The sequence below is a fragment of the Typopeltis vanoorti genome, chromosome 6, assembly GCF_054136105.1.
Source record: "Typopeltis vanoorti isolate ZY-2024b chromosome 6, IOZ_Tvanoo_1.0, whole genome shotgun sequence".
NCBI classification, from domain to species: Eukaryota; Metazoa; Arthropoda; class Arachnida; order Uropygi; family Thelyphonidae; genus Typopeltis; species Typopeltis vanoorti.
Genome location: NC_143554.1, coordinates 5,696,488 through 5,716,167, shown reverse-complemented (window position 1 = coordinate 5,716,167; position 19,680 = coordinate 5,696,488). Strand labels below are relative to the sequence as shown.

General features: G+C 35.1%; 1 protein-coding gene across 3 annotated transcripts in view; it reads right to left on the bottom strand.

Moving 5' to 3' along the window:
- Window positions 1–19,680, bottom strand: part of LOC150105259 (leucine-rich repeat flightless-interacting protein 2-like) — a 308,848-nt gene that overhangs the window by 72,734 nt on the left and 216,434 nt on the right. For all 3 annotated transcript variants that reach the window (XM_090394023.1, XM_090394022.1, XM_090394021.1), the window contains one exon: window positions 14,187–14,236. In XM_090394023.1, coding sequence (XP_090250149.1) covers window positions 14,187–14,236 — 50 coding nt within the window. The remainder of the gene's footprint in view (window positions 1–14,186; window positions 14,237–19,680) is intronic.

Below are 19,680 nucleotides of genomic sequence, written 5' to 3'. Positions count from 1 at the left end.
AGTCCTGGAGAAAGATGACTAAGATGTCAAAGGAATACCACTGAACAATAACACTGTTAGCAAAAGAATAGATAGTTGGCTAAAGATGTGGAAACACAACGTGTTGGAAAGTTGAGATCAAGGAAATTCTCAATACATATGGATGAAACAACTATAAGAGACAGTGAGGCTGTATTGATGGCCTATGTAAGATATATTGACAATGGCAAAATTACTGAAGAGATGTTGTTCTGTGAAGCATTGAAAACCACGACTACTGCCATTGATATCTTCTTCTTCTTCTGCAGCTTCTCCCACTTAAGTGGGGTCACTGTTGATGATAAGTCTCCTCCACATCCTCCTGTCATTATTGTATATTAATTTTATTAATGTACAATAAAATAAATAATTTTATTGTATATATCAAAAACTACTGCCATTGATATATACAATAATAATTTTAGAAAATTATTAATTTTCTAAAATTATTTAGAAAATTAATAATTTTCTAAATAATTTTATTGTATATTAATAATTTTATTTTTCAATGAAAAATATTACATCTTGTGCTACAGATGATGCTCCTGTTATGAAGGGGCAACAAACATGGCTGTTTAAAATTAATGAAGGATGACAATCCTGAAATGTTGCCTGTGCATTGTGTTATTCACAGAGAAAATTTAGTTTCCACAAAACTTTTAGCTGTTCTAAATGAGATATTAAATTCAGTTCTAAAATGTATCAATACTATCAAAGCTAATGCCAAATGTGAGCGTCTCTTCAAACAATTTTGTGAGGATAAAACTGCTGACCATGTAAGAATACTGCTTCACACTGAGGTGAGATGGCTGTCAGAGGGGAATTGCTTGAGAAGATTCATGGAACTATTTGATATTTTTAGTGAGTTTTTGAATGACAAACCTAAATGTAACTCCTACAAAAAGTTGATGGTCAAGCATTTGTGAGTTATTTGACAGATATCTTTGAAAAGCTGAATATGTTAAATAAGCAACTGCAAGGAGCAAATAAGACCCTTGTTGATGTAAAGGCTAAGACATTTGGCTTCATTGCATTTCTGCAATTATGTCAAGAGAATGTTTCAGCCAAAAATTTGACCAATTTTATTGACTAAATAAGTGTGAGATAACTGATGCTGCTGTACTTGTTATTGCAGATCACCTGAGCAAAATGGCTCATGATTTAAATGACAGATTTTCTGATTTAAAAGAAATTGATTTTCTATCTTGGATAACTCAGCCAATGCTAATGGACTTAACTGTTGTGGCTATACAGTATCAAGAAGAACTCTCAGAAATGCAAAATGATGATTCTATTAGAACTTTGTTCAACATAAAAGAAACAATGACATGGGTTTTGTGATGAGACAAACGAAATACTCAAATTCAACCAGTTTTACAAGAAAATTAGTGTTGCCCTTCCCGTCATCATATTTAGTTGGATGTGGCTTTAGTGATGTAAATGACTTGTTACTGAAAAAAAGATATCTGGATATTACAAACCTTGGGGATTTGAGAATGAAATTGACTAAATTAGCCTCAAATAAAAACTCTTTGCAGCAAACATCAAGTTGAGGGATCACAATAACTTGGATTTTATTTTCCCAAGTTGAGTTCGATTTATGTTTTTTAATATATAAAGTGTAATATAAAATTTATATTCATTGAAGAAAGTCAAATTAAAAACAATTTTACCTATGTTCCTTTTTTATTTGAATATATTATACTTTTTCAGAACTTGGTTGACTATTATGCTAGAGGGGAAGCATCAAAATTTTTGAGGTGTTGAGGTGGGGCATGATCCAAAAAAGCTTGGGAACTAGTGTTCCTAACCTCCATCCATCTATATGATAGATGGATGGGGATGTATAAAAGAGATGGGCTGCATTTGAATGGATTTGGTGTAAGTCAACTGAATAAACTGTTGCTACATGAGTAATGACAAGTGAATAAAAGAACTGAAGAAGCAAGACTTCAGGTCTTTTATTCACTTGTCATTACTCATGTAGCAACAGTTTATTCAGTTGACTTACACCAAATCCATTCAAATGCAGCCCATCTCTTTTATACATCTCCATCCATCTATATGATAGATGGATGGAGGCAAGAGGTGATGTGGAACAGAAGGTAAGTAGCGTGAGAGCTTGTGAATGCAGAGGTGAATGGCATAAGTAAAGAGAATGAAAGAGAAGGAACACAAGACAAACAGGGAAATGGGAGAAAGGTTAGGATAGACAGGGAGGCACTGCATGAGAAGAGTGGTTAATGGATACAGTAGCAGGGTGTGTGTGTGTGTGTGTGTGTGTGTGTGTGTAGAAGAAAGAATTTGATGACCAGGGATGTGGGGGAAGCAACCAGGTCTGAGGAGAGGTGTAAGATCAGTGATGACAGATACAAATAGCCAAGGGGGGGGGGGGAGTTACATCTGAAGAGTGGAGTTGGGGAGGCTTATTATAAAACCAGAAATAAGCTAGTATGTATGATTGAAAATGCTAGATATTCAAAATAAAGGAAATAATACTGTAGCATTAATAGATTATAATTTCTCAAAAATTGTTAGAATAAGTGATATATGATGAGATGAGGATGACAGACAGGAATAGATGGATGGATATAATGTTTTACATGAGGAAAGGAGTTATCCCCATCTAAGGTGGAGATGCAAAGAGTGTTAATGGTTTTGAAGCAGTATGATGTGAAGTGGAGGTGAACAGGATGAAACATATAGTTGGGTGTAGAAGGAAATATATAGGGAAATTGGTCTAGCTAATAAGGGCGATCATTATGGATGATTTTAATTATGGTAATATAGAATGGAATGAAGAGGCAGCATCTGGGAACAAAGAGAATGAGAATGAATTTCTAGAGTTTATGAGAGATAACTACCTTAAGTAGCACATAACAGAGGATACACAGGGATCAAGGGTTTTGGGATTTGATTATCTCATCAGAGGATGTTATTGTAAATGAGATGTTGAATTACCCTCCGGTTGGTGATGTGACTATAGGGTAGTGACCAGTCATATGAGGATTTCTGAGAAAGGGATATATGTGTAACTATAAGGCTGGTGATTATGACAAGTTCAGGAGACAGTTTGCAACTATATCATGGAATGAAGAATTGGAAGGAGAAGAGATCAATGCTGCTTGGAACCTGTTCAGGAACTATCTGATGACACTTGGATTCCTAAGGTCAAATAAGACGGGTGTGAAATGGATGAATGAAGAGGTGAAGCATGCAATTTGGAAGAAGGCATTCTGGAGGCAGAAAAAAATAAGCAGTGGTTATAGTGTATTGTACGAGAAGAATAAAGAGTAAGCAAGAGAGGTAACTCGCTTGGTAAGGGAGCAAACATGTAGCATGAGTAACAGCTAGCTAAGGAGGACAAAAGAAATCCTAGGGAGTTTTTTCGATACATGGCCAGCACAGGAAAGGATGATATTGATTGGAGAGAATGGTAGAATGATAACTACCAAACAGAACATCAGCCATGTTAAATGAGCACTTTATAAAGGTATTTCATCCTCAAGAAAGTAACATCATGCAGAACTTGATAGCAGTGCGAACGAAGGAGGAGCCACTGATGGTGGGTGAGCAGGAGGTACATGAAGAACTGAGTACACTTGATGTCAATAAAGCCACAGGAATTGATGGTATATCACTGCATGTCTTCAGGAAATATTCCAGAGAGTTAACAACAGCTTTCTGGAATATTCCCTGAAGACATGCAGTGATATACCATCAATTTCTGTGGCTTTATTGACATCAAGTTTACTCAGTCTTGAGTAAACTTGATGTCAATAAAGTGTCTTGAGTCTTAGATTTGCCCGAGTTTCAAAAAGTTAAAAAAGAGGGCAAAATTGTTCCACTTCATAAAGGGGATGATAAGACTAAGGCTTTGAATTACAGGTCAATCTGTTTGCCTGGAGTTGTAGTAAAGATGTTAGAGAGGCTAGTGAGTACCAGGATTCAGAATTGGATCAATGACAACAACATTCTCTTTGATTTACAGCATGGGTTTGCTAAAGAAAGATTGTGTTTTAGCAATCTACTTGCTTACTATAACAAGGTGAAAGGGGCATTGGACAAAGGAGAAGCATACATGGTGGTATATTTAGATTTTGCTAAAGCCTTTTATTGTCACATTACAAGCTGGTAATTAAACTGGAACAGATGGGGGGGGGTAGATAGTAAATTAGTGCACTGGATTGGAGATTGGTTGTCTGATATGTGTGTGGGGAGAGATATCGGAGAGATATTGGTTGTCTGATATGTGTGTGGGGAGAGATATCCTGGAAGAGGAACGTCACCAGTGATGTGACCCAAGAGTTTGTTTTTGGTCCATTGCTGTTTAATTTATTGTTGCAAGCGATTTGTATGTTAATCATTGGGAAAGGCTTGAATAGTAATATGCAGTTATTTGCCAATGATGCAAAGTGGAGGAAAGACTATGAGGAGTACAATGGATCTTGTAAGTTTAACAGACTTTCTGAATGAGCAAAAGAATGGGGCTGCCAGTTCAACATAGCACATGAGATTGGTGGAAATATCTTAGAGGAGGTGGAGGAGCTGAGAGAATCTAGGTTGGTGGAGCAGGACCTTAAATTTCAGGGACATTCTGCTAAAATTGTGAGGACAACAGTGCTTAGGCTAAGGAGTTATTACTGGATTAATGTGGATCAGATTTTTCATAGAATGAATGGACACAAGGAGAGAACAAGAGCCATCCCTGGAAATTGATCTCGCATATGGCTAGTGGAAGTACCAGATGATGGTCCCCAGGACTGGTGGAGAAGACTTTGGAATGAACTACAAACAAGTACTTGATTACAGATCCAACTATCAAACCTTCAGGATTTAATCTACCTCGACACCTCTGGAGCCAGCTAAACAAATTTAGGACAAGGTTGCTGTGCCCACTTATTATATATTTGGGGAATTTCACAGTCACCCTTATAAGAAGGGCATGAGCAAGGGTTGAGAGTTAAATTTTTGTATGAAGAGTTTGGGTGGTTGGAATGCATTACCTGGAAGTGTGGTGAGTTTAGAGACAGTGAATGCATTGTCTTTATGATGAGCTGTGTATGTGTGTGTGTGTAATGGAGGACCTCCTGCCATGAGTCACTGACTTCACGGAAGTCTAATAATAATAAAATTGTAATGTAAAATCAGTATACTGAAGATCAAGAAATAAGATTAATTTGGAAAAAAGCAATTATTGATAGCAGTAAATAAGTAAATATCCTCTACACTGCTTGAGAGCATTATATCAGGAAATGATAATGAACTGCCTGCATCCAAGGATCACTTCGCGTTGCAAAAGGAAATCAGTTGCCCTTCATATACAACCTTAGTCACATGTTACACTGATGGATCTTTACTTTGTAGTGTCTACAAAAAACCCATGCACAGGTAGATACATCCATTAACAGCCACACCACCATCACTTACAACAATACAGAATTTTAAATACAGAAGGGATCAAAGAAAAGAAATTAATATTCTGTTGTTCTGGTGAGGATTGTAACATTAGACAAGCATAGCTTGAATGGCATTAAGACCTACATACTAAGCATTTTAGTAGTAATTTAAGAATGCAAAAATTACAATTTACTGGCTCTCATATTTTGACATATGTTACAAGAGAATGTGAAGTCACATTAAAAATAAGCCATGCATCACATGTCAGCACCACAAGTCTGTTTATATTTGCATCTGCATGTGTTGACAAATGTTTACAATTAACATTTGTTCACCAGTTTGGAGCTCAAGTCACCACACAACTTTTCTGCACACAGCTTAACATAACAATGAGAACCACCTCTGGTACTTTAAGATCTACTCCTCTCCCATGCTCTCTTTCCCAAGCACTCCATGCTTTGCTTCAAAAGAGAAGAAGCCCCCATCAAAGAAATAAAGAAAATCAAAAATAACATGTGCCTTCCTATACGTTAAGATATCTCTCCACCCTACATCCAGATCTTGCATATGGCTAGTGGAAGTACCAGATGATGTCCCCAGGACTGGGTGAAGAACAGTGGAATGAACTATAAACAAGTACTTGATTACAGATCCAACTATCAAACCTTCAGGATTTAATCTACCTCGACACCTCTGGAGCCAGATAAACAAATTTAGGACAAGGCTGCTGTGCCTACTTATTACATATTTGGGGAATTTCACAGTCACCCTTTTGCATGTGTGCCAACTATGCATTATATCACTGATGACTGCCTTCACATACTCTTTGCTGAAGGTCTTAACTGAACTGTTAGTTTCTTGTAAATTTACCCCATTTGCTAAACAAACAAATAAATTATAATTATTATTACAAACTTCCCAGAATCAAGTGACTCACAAGGGAGGTTACACACAGAACAACTAATACTGAACCTTAAACTTATTCACACTCATAATATTCACAACACATTCTGGCACTGCATTTCACTCATCCATCACAATGTATAAAAAATCTACCCAACTTCCAGGAATGGCTTTCATTCCCACATCTCCTCCAAACCTCTGATATATGTATAATCTGCATTAATCCTGTAAAATTCTCTCACAAACCTAATGGCTCTATCATATTACCTATATTCTGACTACCCATTAAAGTTTGCAGTTTTCACTTCTCAACTGTTTCTCATAAGCAACATTCTAGAATGATAATGCTTTGGGCACTTGTCTCTGCAACTTCTCCAGAGTTCCCATATCACAATGAACATTTACAGAAAAACTGATGAAACTCAGAATTTTACTTCAGAATAGGTCCATTTACTATGGTAAAGAGTCAACAATACTCCAGTTTCATTATTCCAGCAAGCAAAGAAAAATTAAATGAACTATTACTACTAGCTGACAAACGTGATGCTAATATTATCTGCATCCAGGAAACCAAACTTCGACAAACCAGCAGACTAAACATTAAAAATTATGATATCATATGACAAGTAGGCCTTCAATTCCAGGAAAATTGATGGAAAAAATGATACTCCAACATTTGAATTACTATCTAAAATAATAGTATACTAGCACATTTTCAGGCTGCCTTTAGAAGAAATCACTCAACAACTGATCAGCATTTCTACTTAACCCAGTCAATTCAAGATACCTTCCAGACCAAACCTATCAAATCCACCATTGCAGCTTTTATAGATTTTAGCAATGCCTTTGACATGTGGAGGCAGAAACTCTTTTCCAAACTTTGTCATATTGGAATAGAAGGGAAAGTTCTAAACTGGATTTAACAATTCCAGTTAGAATAAATAATACCTTTTCCAAGAAAGTGAAAATAAGACAAGGACTCCCTCAAGGCAGCATTTTGAGCCACTCCTTTTTTCGATCTACGTAAATGACTTAGATAAAAATATAAATAAAGAAACAAAGATAGTTACGTTTGCTGATGATTTGGTCCTATTCTCAGCTCACAACAACTTAGAAATAGCAGAAGTCACTTAAAGGCATTGAAAGTTTATCTACATACTGTGAAAACCAAAAAAATCAAAATTAACACTACTAAATCAGAAATGTATGTATTTACCATTAATAACCACCTCAGAAAGTGAAGACCAAAGATTAAGCTAAACAGTCAACTAATTATATTTATTTAATAAAACCCCCAAATATCTTGGAGTTACTTTGGATCCATCACTAAGCTTCAATAAACATATCAACATTGTTGCAGTCAGAGCAAAAAGAAGACTAAATATCATGAAAAGCATCTCATATTAAGAGTGGGGAGCTGATACTAAAACCTTAAAAGTCACATACACCTCTATTATCTGACCCATAATGGAATATGCTTCGCCCATCTGGTTGCAAACATCACAAACCAGTTTAGACAAGCTTATAAAAATTCAGAAAAATGCAGCTAGAATTATATGTGGACTAAGGAATACAACTCCTGGAAAAATAGCAGAATTCGAATCCAACCTTGTTCCTTTAAATTTGTAGAAAAAAAGATCAAACCTTGCACATCATAGGACAAGTGAACTTTTTAAAAAGTGGCAACCAACAAACAGAATAAAGAAAAAATCAACAATGCATGAAATCATGGAAAATAAAATTCCCTTGGATTGTTCAAATAAAATAACCAACTACCCAGCATTTCCTCCAAATCAAGCCAGGAAAAATATAGTTATTAATTTTGAAATAGGGAAACATGAGAAAAAAAAAACCTAGAAAACTTTGAAATCTTGAGATCATTAACTCTTTCAAAAATAATGGAATATGGACCTGACTCAATAAAGATCTACACAAATGGCTCCAAAAATCCAAATGGTAGTTCTGGGAGTGGCGTACTCATCTATGGCTCTCAAAATATAGAACTAAAAACAACCAACAGTATAGGATGCAACTCATACCTTGCAGAATTAATAGGCATTAACACAGCACTGCAACATTTGGATAAACAAAACCCAAAAGGAATTTATATTTTTCACAGATTCCTTAGCAGCCCTTCAAGCTATTAAGAACGTACAATAGTCATCAAGAAATACTTAGAGACATAGCAAAAAACAAACAAATTACATAAGGATTCAAAAATAATTTTCCAATGGATTCCATCCCATGTGGGATTATAGGGAAATGAAACTGCAGATGAAGTAATGAAGTAACAAAAATGGCTGAAACATCAAGTGATACCATAGACTTTGATCTTTTTAAAACTACTCAAAAAGAAAACATAAAAAGAATGATTCTTCAGGACATGACTCACCACTGGTATTCAGCAGAAAAACCAGGAGCTACCATCAACTCCAAGTTTAACTGATGTAACACTACCATGATCTCTCGCCTCAAGACCAATCAACTTTAGCAATGGCATAAAAGTCTTCCACCATCTGCAAAATCTGTAACATCGAGGAAGCATCACCAATGCATTTACTAAATTGTATGAATATTTCTAAATGTGAACTTTATAACAACCCAGAAAAGGTGCTGTATAAAATAAATACACACAAAAAATATTTTCATTTATGCCCATAATAGACTGCATTGGTTTTCTCCACATACTACCTGAATAAGATTCTTTCTAATCAACTTTCATTTGCTCTACAGAGTAGCATAATTAAAGAGCAGGTATTCAGAGGTCCTGTATTGAAAAATATATTGGATGAAATTCAACCAAACTTGGTGTAAGTATACACTCTGGAACATGGGGTTTTTAATTGCAGAAGATAAAAAAATAGTACAAAATTCTGCCACTCAAACCATACACTATAAGTGCATGGTTTGGGATCGTGGGGCAAAGGGCATTTGATGCTGAGGTCTTTGCCCCACAGTTGAATATTGCATGTCCAGTTGTCTTGATGTTGCCGAGCATTGCTGGACCCTTGTGTGTTATTCATTCCATGTTCGACAACAGCAGGTGTAACCTCGTCAACTTGTTGAGGAATAATCTGTTTGAACCTTTGTCCTGGCCTCACTGCTAAAGATCTGCTATTTTCAAATTGTAAAATATAAATTGAGGCTAATTTGTGGACCAAACAGGATGTCAAGTATTAATTAGGTTTGCTCTCTCTAATGTCCAAAAAAAAATTCCTTCACTTTTTCCTTAGAGCCCTCTGTGGGACTAGAGTTGTAGAGTAGGTGCCCTCCCTTGATGAGCCTTAGGACTCCTTGGAGGTGTCACGTAATAAGAATAATAAAAATATATAATTTTTCTATTGTCACTGGACCTTTTCTCCTCTCCTTCAAACGTCAGAATTTTCGAAGCGAGACATTAGTGTTATTGCATTGTTGATAGTAAAGCTTGACTAGAGCAATGCACATTCCAGTAAGGTATGTTTAAGTGCATGGATACCTCTCCAAAAACTCTAAGTGATCTACAAGATCATTCTAAGTCTCACTGAGTGACCCTAGGGATTACTCAGTGACAGTGATCACTGCTAAACTCATTACTCTTGACCTGAATCACTCAGCAGGAAACTCAACAGTGATTCCATTTCATTCTACCAGTGACAGGCAAAAAGAGCCTCTCTACCTCGTTGGAGGTAGAGAGGCCCTGGAGAGCAAACCCAATGACAAGCATTAATAAATGTCAGTGGGAGCCAGACCCAGAAGTGATTCCAGTAAGGTGAGATCCATAGTACTTCAGTCTTATCAGGATGGCAATTTTGTACTTTTTATTGTTTTTTTTTCTTTCTGCAAATCAAAATCCCACATTCCAGTATACTTACACCAAGTTTGGTTGAATTTCGTCCATTTTTCACTACAGAGTTCTGAACACCTCCTCTTTAATTATGACCACCCTGTAGATACTATATAAAAATAAGCTCATTTTAAAGGAAAAAAGATTATGTTTACTTGATAAAGGGTTAATTTCCTCACTAATATATAACTATTCATAAACATCATTCCAAGATTCTTTATAATGAGATGATTTCTATGAAGATATTGTTGAATTATTTAATATCTTACTAGCAGGAACAGTCATTAATCCTATCTCTCCTGAATTAGCAATTACATCAGTGTAAATCAACTCATACATTCTAAGAACCTTACATGTATTTGATAATTCTGCAGTTAGGATATATGCAGAAAATGGATTAACCGAAGTTTTTGAACAAAATCAGCTCTACTGTGCATCTTCTTATCAAGTTTTTTTAAGATTGATGAATTTCATCACCCAGTGATGAAATTCATCAATCACCTAAGAGCTTTCATCTGGTGATTAACCAAATTTTATGTAATTATTTATTTTTGTAAAATAATTATTTCATTTAATTATTTAACTTAATTAAGCATAATGAATGTACAATTAACAAGCAAAAAGGCATCAGCAATGAAATAAAAATTCAGATGGAAATGGATTCCTAGAGTAGCTTTGACATGGATCACAGAAGGAAAACGTAAAAGGGAAAGCCTGAATTAACTTGGCAGAGAATGACAGAAAATAAAAAATGGCTGACTGGAAGAGCTGGAGAGAAGTCAAACTGATGGCTCAGAACAGAGGTATCTGGAAGAGATGATCTTGGTGTTATATGGCATGAGGTATGAAGAGGATAAGTAAGTAACATAATTATTTATATGTAATTCCCCCCCCCCCCTTTTTTTAGAGAAAAATTAGAAGAGCAAAGGCATTTGCATCAGTGACTGAATGATATTAAAAAATGAAGATATCAGAAAGGAGTTGGATACTCATAGTATCCAAGAATGTGTGTACATAGCCAATCTAAGATGCACAGCTACTTAAACAAAATGGGAAAGGAACACTAGTAAAACAAGTTTGGTGCCAAAATAGCAGGAAAAGATCCAGAGAATGAATATGATCTAGGTGGACTGATATGCAGTTAGTAGTGCCTTAAAAACCTGAAATATTAGATGTGAGCACTAGAGACATGACAAATGAGATTAATTTGAAATAAATCAGTTAATATGAAGCTAGTAATAATGCTGTAATAACAGCAGGAATAAACTTAATTGCACAGCACTATCAGGTATATAGTTTTTGCATATCCCTTAAGGGCACATAGTAGGAATTTGATTCATAATAATAATAATGCTGTTTTGTTTACATTTCAGAAGCTCTAAAATGTAAAGAAAGCATTGTTATTACATTGGGTTAACACACTGCAGTGTTACTGGCTTCTGGTTGACACAGTGCACAATGCACTTGCTCTCCAACCAACAGGATGCGAGTTCAAATCTCACCATGGTCATGGATGTTGGTGTGTTTGGAACAAATATGTGGACTATAAAAGGATGTTGGGTAGCAGCTGCTCTTGCTTTACTAGGTGCTTAATGGAAAGTGGAGGAATGATGGATGCTGCTTAGTGGAGCAGCACTCAAGGAACAAACTATCTATGGGATAGCGACTGAATCAAGTGGTGAGATATGCATCGTCTATCAGCCAAATCACTCTTCTCTAGACAGCATTAAGAATGCTTAGTAATGTTTTTGATTTGCTGTTTAATTGCACATTCCAAACAATCAGATAGGCTGATTTGGGATTTTGACAGTTAATAGTAGAAGGGGGTGAAAAGTAGCATCTTGAGGAGAAAAGGATACCTAGTTTTTCAGTGACTATGAAAGTTACTAATGTGAAGTGTTTATGACAGGAAAGATTAGGGGAAATGTTAATCCATGAAGAGATTTGTTCCTGTCTAATTATTTGTGTATTAATGAAGTTAAGGAAAGGTGAGTTGAGATCTTTTTTTTTCCAAGAATGGTTAAGAATATATTGAAGCATGAATGTTTATGCACTGTAAGGTTTGTTAAAGCTAGCCACCATGCCAAAGATAAACCAAAGAAGTGTAATTCATTGAGTATGCCTTGAATACTAACAACCAAATACTCTGGATATATATTAAGAGCAACAGCAGTGTGGTGGAACTGGAGAAGGCAGATAACAGGACTTCTTACTTTTGGACTGCTGCTGTTTAATTTGTACACACACACACACACACACACACACACACATATATATATATATAATGAGAATGATTTGAGGAGGAATATTCAATTGTTTGCTGGTGATATATAGATCCTACACAATGATTTAAATGTACTGGCAGTTTGGGTAAAAGATAATGGTTATCAGTTTATCACTGCAAAGGTGTGTGTGTGTGTGTGAGAGTGAGTGAGCGAGTTCAACAGAGAGTAAATCTGTGTGACATAGCATTTAACACAGTTGCATGAGCAGGTGTGCAAGATCCTTGCTATACTGAACATCATTACTCAAACTATCAGATTAACCCACTTGACTGAAAGTAACTAGTACACTGAGTCAATAATTAAGGCACTCATAGATTTATTACTTCATATGGAATTTATTTAGAAGTATATGTATGGAATATTTTTTCTTCTGGCATTGTGATTAGCAAGTAGTTTTAAAAAATAAAGGCTTTTTGTTTCTTATGATCAACTCTAGACAGCACTATCAGCCATAAGTTTTCTATGACTGACGCATCAGATTATGGACAGTTGCTTGACTGTTTGGAGATAAGTAAATATGTAAATAAGCTTGTTTGATTATTTATATCCTCCAGTTTTACTTTTTCAGTGATGAATTTAGCACTGATATATATATAAAATTGGGCGGGCGGGCAGGCAGGTCTGAGTTGGGAAATGATGTGTAACAAGATATGTGAAGAAAGATTATGCATGACTGTGTATTTCAGTACTACTTGGATACAGATGTTTGCCAAATTCTTTAGGTGTTAGATGATTTTAGCTACGCAGTGCAAGACCATCATCCTGCTTATAGAGGACTGAAGTAGATTCGCAAAATGTTTCATATATGGTCTCTAGAGCAGAACTGAATTATCTCTCTTAGACTACCCACACCAATAAAAGTTTACTATGCATTTAAAACCTTTAGAGCAGAACACACAAAATGGATGAGCAGTAAAAATTAAGCATGCACTCTGGAAGAAGTTCTTGAAAAGTAATAAAACGGGAGGCAGTAATTATATGTAGGATAATAAGGAACAGACTAGGATAGTAATGAGATGCAACTGGCTAGTCTAGTTGAAGGAAATCAAAATGTTCTGCTATGGGGAAAAAATAACAGAAGGGGAAAATAAATAAGGAGGAATTACGCTCATAGCCGATAATGATGGCAAGTGATCACTGTAAAGGAATTATTTAACAAACACTTTGTCAAGGTATTCTGTAGAGAAGAAAGTAACTTCATGCAAAGTTGGGGGGGGGGGGGAATGATAAAGGGACTAGGTGGGTATGCTTGAATATAAGAAGGTTGTGTGGCTGAATAACACAATGCCTAAGTTTAAGGGAATTATGCTAAGGAAATGAACATGCCATTGACTGGTTTTTTTAATAGAGCCTTACAAAAGTGCTGAAAAAGTGGCAGAAAGTGAAATAATGCATAAGAGCCATGTCAAAAAGGAGATTTCCAAATTATTACTGGTCTGCATTTCTGCAGTGATGGGAAGATAAGTGGAAATGCACTGCTAGCTTATATTAAGAGCTGAGGAATGTGAATGGTATTTAACCACCCAACTGGCCACACGGATCAAATAATATATGCTTCGTATCCATATCATTTTTTCTATAATATCCAAAAGTTATATCGATTTCAATGGATACTTCACATTCATGTAATTATGGATGTATAGGCCAGAATGGTGGTTAAGGCAATAGGAGACATGGTACTGATTGCTTCCCCACCCCCACTCCACCACACTCAAATGAAGAAGCCAGTTAATAATTATAACATATAAACTTACTTCATCAAGAAGATCTTGTTTTTCTTCATCAAGTTTTTTCAATAGTCTATCTGCAAATGAAAAACCACAGAAACACTCAGTTAACATTCTATTAATACATTTTTACTATAATCAAAATGTTAACTAAATGTAATTTCAGTTAAGGAAACAGGAACAATATGAACATTTTCAGTCCTCATATTGTTTATGAGGTCTGAAAAGGTTTGCTACTATTAATAATTTAAGTACTAGAGCAACAAAGCTACAACTATTTCCCTCTATCATGCAGACAATTTTCCCAAAGAGCATTATATTTTCATATAAACAAAATCATTTTTTTTAATGCAGTGACAAAGCTATACAAATCCATAAAAGTATCTGAAAAGGCAATGAGGGGGGGGGGTAAGAGCTGAAGGCATTCTTCTTTGTACTTTTGTCAAAAATAGCCAAAAAAAAAAAAAATCACTCCTGCAATGAGTGAACCTTTGAAATTAAAAACACTGATGGAACCAATGTTTGGACCACCACAATGTAGGTATATGTCAACCAAAACCGAAGTGTCGTCCACAGTAACCAAATCCTCCCTACAACTTTTAAATGATGTGAGAGAATTAGTTGCCTTGGATATACCTATCTCTCTCTAGCAAAAAGCATTTAAGCACTGAAGAAACTCAAAATAAGAAGAATCAACCCACTTTGTACTAGGTACAATAATGTATTGCATTCTTCTGTGTAAAACCTAAACTTTGCTTATCAGAGACCAAAAACTGTTTAGGCTCTAAAGCAAACATCCATTTAGTTTTCTCCTGTTCTTTCACCATACACCAATAAGGATGGTTTCAAAGTTAAGTTCAACAACATGGAGAAGTCCCCCCTTCTTTAAGATTATTACTGTTATGTAGAAACTACCATGGAATCTCAAAATTTATCATGGGAAGCCTATATTAATTATTATTCACACAATACTTGTCATATTTCTTTAAACATGTTCACTGACAAAGCACTCATGGGTTGCATTCCCTTGTTCTTATCCATCCTGATGTTTCTCTTATAGGATATCTTATCTTTTGTGTTTAGTAACTTTTTAGCATACAAACCTATCTTTTCTCACATGGAGCACTCCACCAATTTTGTCACTTGCCTCTGGATCTTCTCTGACACCTCAAGGAATCCCACAACCACAAAAAGACTCAGGCAATCAAATTACTGCAATAATCAAGAAGTAGCTGTCATAGCCTTGTCAAGTCCTATTTGTCAGTGTGTTCTTTGACATCCAAGTGATTTACAGTTATTTTGCAGACTTCTGTAATCTGCCCTCTGAGCTTCAAATCTCTGTCCAACATCACATTCCCAAATCCCTGGCCTCATCAAGTTCCCACAGTCCAGTTTGATCTGTAATCTGTATATGAATGTAATACACAATTTGCAGGAAGTCATCCTACAGTGCCTACACAACTTTGCATTATGAGATACTAAAGCAATCAATGTGAAGTAAACAGCCTAAGCAAGTATCATATACTTGAAAAAAATGGAAAAACTTTCCACAACTACAAACATCGAAACCTAAAATCTGTCTTTCCTCGGAATATTGTTTTCACAACGGTGCATTAAAAACCTTACCAAAAATTCTTGACGCTATCTAGAAGATGGCAATATAGTTAACTGGTGATCTCCTCTATCTCACAAATTCATTCCAGTCGCTTTCCACCTTGTGTTTCTGTGGCCATGCATTTTTTTTTTTCCTCTCGATAACCAAGTGGATAGCATACCTGCATTCTTATTCACGATGGGATTCAAACCTACAGGATATAGGTTTGAATGGATGGATGTTTATGAATATTTTTATTCATAACATTCATTAATTTTGACTGGTTCCTACTCTTCTTTCCTTCCTTCCTGCCTTCTCCCTCCATCTTTCCTACTTTACTTTTCTTCATCTATTGCAGTGGGAGTCTGCCTTCTCTCCCAAGTATTTGCCTTACCTAGTAGGCTAAACAAACACAGAAAGAAGGCAATGGTAAACTACTTCTGTATATATTTTGCCAAGAAAATCTTATGAACAGAGGTTTAAGTTTGTGTGATACAGTGCTGGAAGAAGTGAATCCGGGGACATCCAGGTTAGTAGGCATTGAAATGGCTACTGAAGAGTTCTCAAGTGTTTCTTGAGAACTTCCAATGAAGTTAACAAGAATGATGAAGCTGAATCAAAGCTTTCTGGAATTTCAACTTCTTATAGAGTTAATCTCAGAAGAAGATGCCTCTGCTTTACTGACTTAAATAAAATAGGAACATGGAATGTAAGAAGCATATATCAAGGAAAACTGGAACTAGTAAAGAAAGAAATGAGAAAAACTAGTTAAGATTTTAGGAATCAGTGAACTGAGATGAACAGGAATGGGTTGCTTTGATGCTGATGATTTCATGATGTATTACTCTGGACATAGAAATCTTCGAAAAAATGGAGTAGCATTCATAGTTAGAAGAGGATACAGAAAATACATTTTGGGTTAGAGCCCAGTGTCAAATAATTCTAATCAAAATAAAGGCATATCCAGTGAATGTTACACTCATACAGGTGTATTCGCCCCTACAGATTCAAGTGAAGATGAGGTTGAAGAATTTTACAGAAGCATGCAACAACTGGCATACATCACTGATAAAACTGATTTTCTCTTGATATTGGGTGATTGGAATGCAAAAGTGTGAGAAAAAGAAGAACGAGGCATCACTGGAAAATTTGGTTTAGGACTGAAGAATGAAGCAGGAGAAAGGATGTTGGAATTTTGTGCCGAGAACAGTTGCTTTATTGCAAACACTTACTTTCAATAACATAAAAGAAGATTGTATACATGGACTTCACCTAATGGTGAATACAGAAATCAGATTGATTATAATGTTGCCAGCAGAAGGTGGAGAAGTGCTATCCAAGCAGAAAAAAACTACCTGGTGCAGAGTGTGGAACAGGTCATGAATTATTGCTAGCTGAAATTAAATTGAAATTAAGGGCTAAGAAGAAACAAAAATAGAGTATCAGATCTGATTAAAATTCTATAAATGAAGCATTTAAAGTAGACGTCTGAAAGAAATTAAAAAGTTTGGAGAAGACAGGAAGAGAATTTGAAGAATTGTGGGAAGAAACAAAATGTATAGTCAGAAAAACAGCAAAGACTAAGTAAAGTAACAAGAAAGAAAAATTGTAAATGACTGTCAGAAGAATCTATTCAACTAGCCGAGGGAAGAAGAAAATGAAACTTCAGAGAAACAAAGGAAGGCTTATACTGAGTGCAGATTTCCAGAGACAGGCCAGGAAAGATAAGGATAAACATCTAAACAAGGAAATTGAAGAAATCAACATTATGGGTAGAACAAGAAATCTGTTTTAAAAAAAAAATTACATTCATCCCTAGATTGAAAGGTGTAAAAAAATAATTCAGGAAAATATCTGATGGAAGAAGTAGTGAATAAAAATGGAAAGAGTATATAGAGGATTTGTAAAAGAAAGATAATAATATTGAAGGAGAATCTGAAAGGGGAGAATTTGTTGAGAAACCCATCAATATGAAAAGTGAAGGGATATCAGCAATGGAACAGCACCAAAAGGAAAAGCTCATGGAGCAGATGGAGTGCTAGTGAAATTATTGAGAGCAGCTGGGGATGAAGTAGTGAATATATTGACTGAAATTTGTCAACAGGTTTGGAAGAAAATATACTGGCCTAGAGATTGGAAAACATCAGTATTCATTCCAATTCCAAAAAATCAAATCTCAGATATTGTGAGAATTATAGAACCATTGCTTTAATTTCACATACAAGTAAAGTTATGCTGAAAATGACCCAACAAAGGCTGGAGGCACATGTGAATAGAGAAATGCCACAAGAACAGAACAGACTGGCAAAAGTGGAAAAAGGGATGCAACAGGATTGTATACTGTTGCCCTATCTTTTTTAATATTTATAGTGAATATATTATGAGAATGGCTTAGACAAAGATCTAGCTGGAATTAAGATTGGCTACAGAAAAATAAATAATTTAAGATATGCAGATGATATAACCCTCATATCAGAAATTACGGAAGATCTGGAGAGGTTGATTCTATTGGTTAAGAGGGAAAATAACAAAGCCTGGATTAATTTAAACATCAGCAAAACAAGAATGATGGCTTCTGGCAATTTAAATGAATTTATAATATCATCATCGAATTCCTGATATGTTACCTCGGGGTGTACAGGATAATTATGATAGTACTACATGAAAAATTTACACCATTGCCAACTTCTGATCAATTATTTTCCTCCAAATTAATCTGTTATCTGTCAAGATTTCAATATTATCAGATCTTATATTTCTGTCTTTTAAGGCAGTATTTATAATAGAGGGAGATAAGATAGAAATTGTTGAAAGTTATAATTTACTACTGTCCAGAATCAGAAAATGGTAAATATGAAAATGAAATTAAAAGGATAGTTATCATGGGGGAAAAAAAGCTATGTTAAACCTGACAAAAATTATGAAAGATAGAGGTGTGCGTAAGGTCACGAAAGTTACAATTGTCAAAGCAATGGTATTTCCAGCAGCAATGTATGAATGTGAAAGCTGGATTATTCAGAAGAAAGACAGAAAGTGAATTGATTCATTTTAATTATGGGTGTGGAGGAGATTATTAAGAATCCCATGGCTCTCCAACCAAAAGGTTGTGGGTTCGAATATGCTGTGGACATGGATGTTTGTGATTGTCTGTGAAAATACTAATGGTAGGCAGTAGATGGCATTGGTGTAGATCATAGGTTCCCAAAGTGGGTGGTACCCCACCCCCAGTAGGGGTGGGCTATAGTGAAATCAGAAGCATTTGGGGGCGGTCGGTGGCTCTTTATAGAAGAAATTAATAATATATATTTAAAAATTAATTATTTTCGTGATTTTGAATTAAATAATCATTTAAAATTTAAATATTGCATTTTAATAATTCATCTTATGCCCGTCTTACACGATCAATTTTCTATTTCAATTATTTAATCATTTGAACATTTACCATGTCAGATAGAAATAGATGTCGATTTTCTATGTCAATGAGAAAATAGAGCATGTATATATGTGTGTATAATAGGTTATGTTTACAGTAGCAAATATATTCGTTATATTTCATTTCAAAATATATATAAAATATATAAAACCACTTTTCTAATTGATTTGTACAAAATAAACCCAATTTTATATAATTTAATATTACGAGTAAAAATAATAATGGCAAGAAAGAAATAAAATCGTAAATTTTAGTTAGCCTAGTTAGTACTAACTTATATTGCTAACTAGAGGGAAAAAATAAAGCAAATATTATTTGAAACTAATTATACTGTTTTCTGTGGTTATGTTTTGTAGGTTTGTTGTTTATATCTTGTTAATTATTTTATTTATTAATTATTATTTATAATTATTCGGACAATGTCGTGGACGGACGAACAAAATGCGCTTGCGTACAAAATAAAAAATTGAACGTGTCATACAGGATATTTTAAT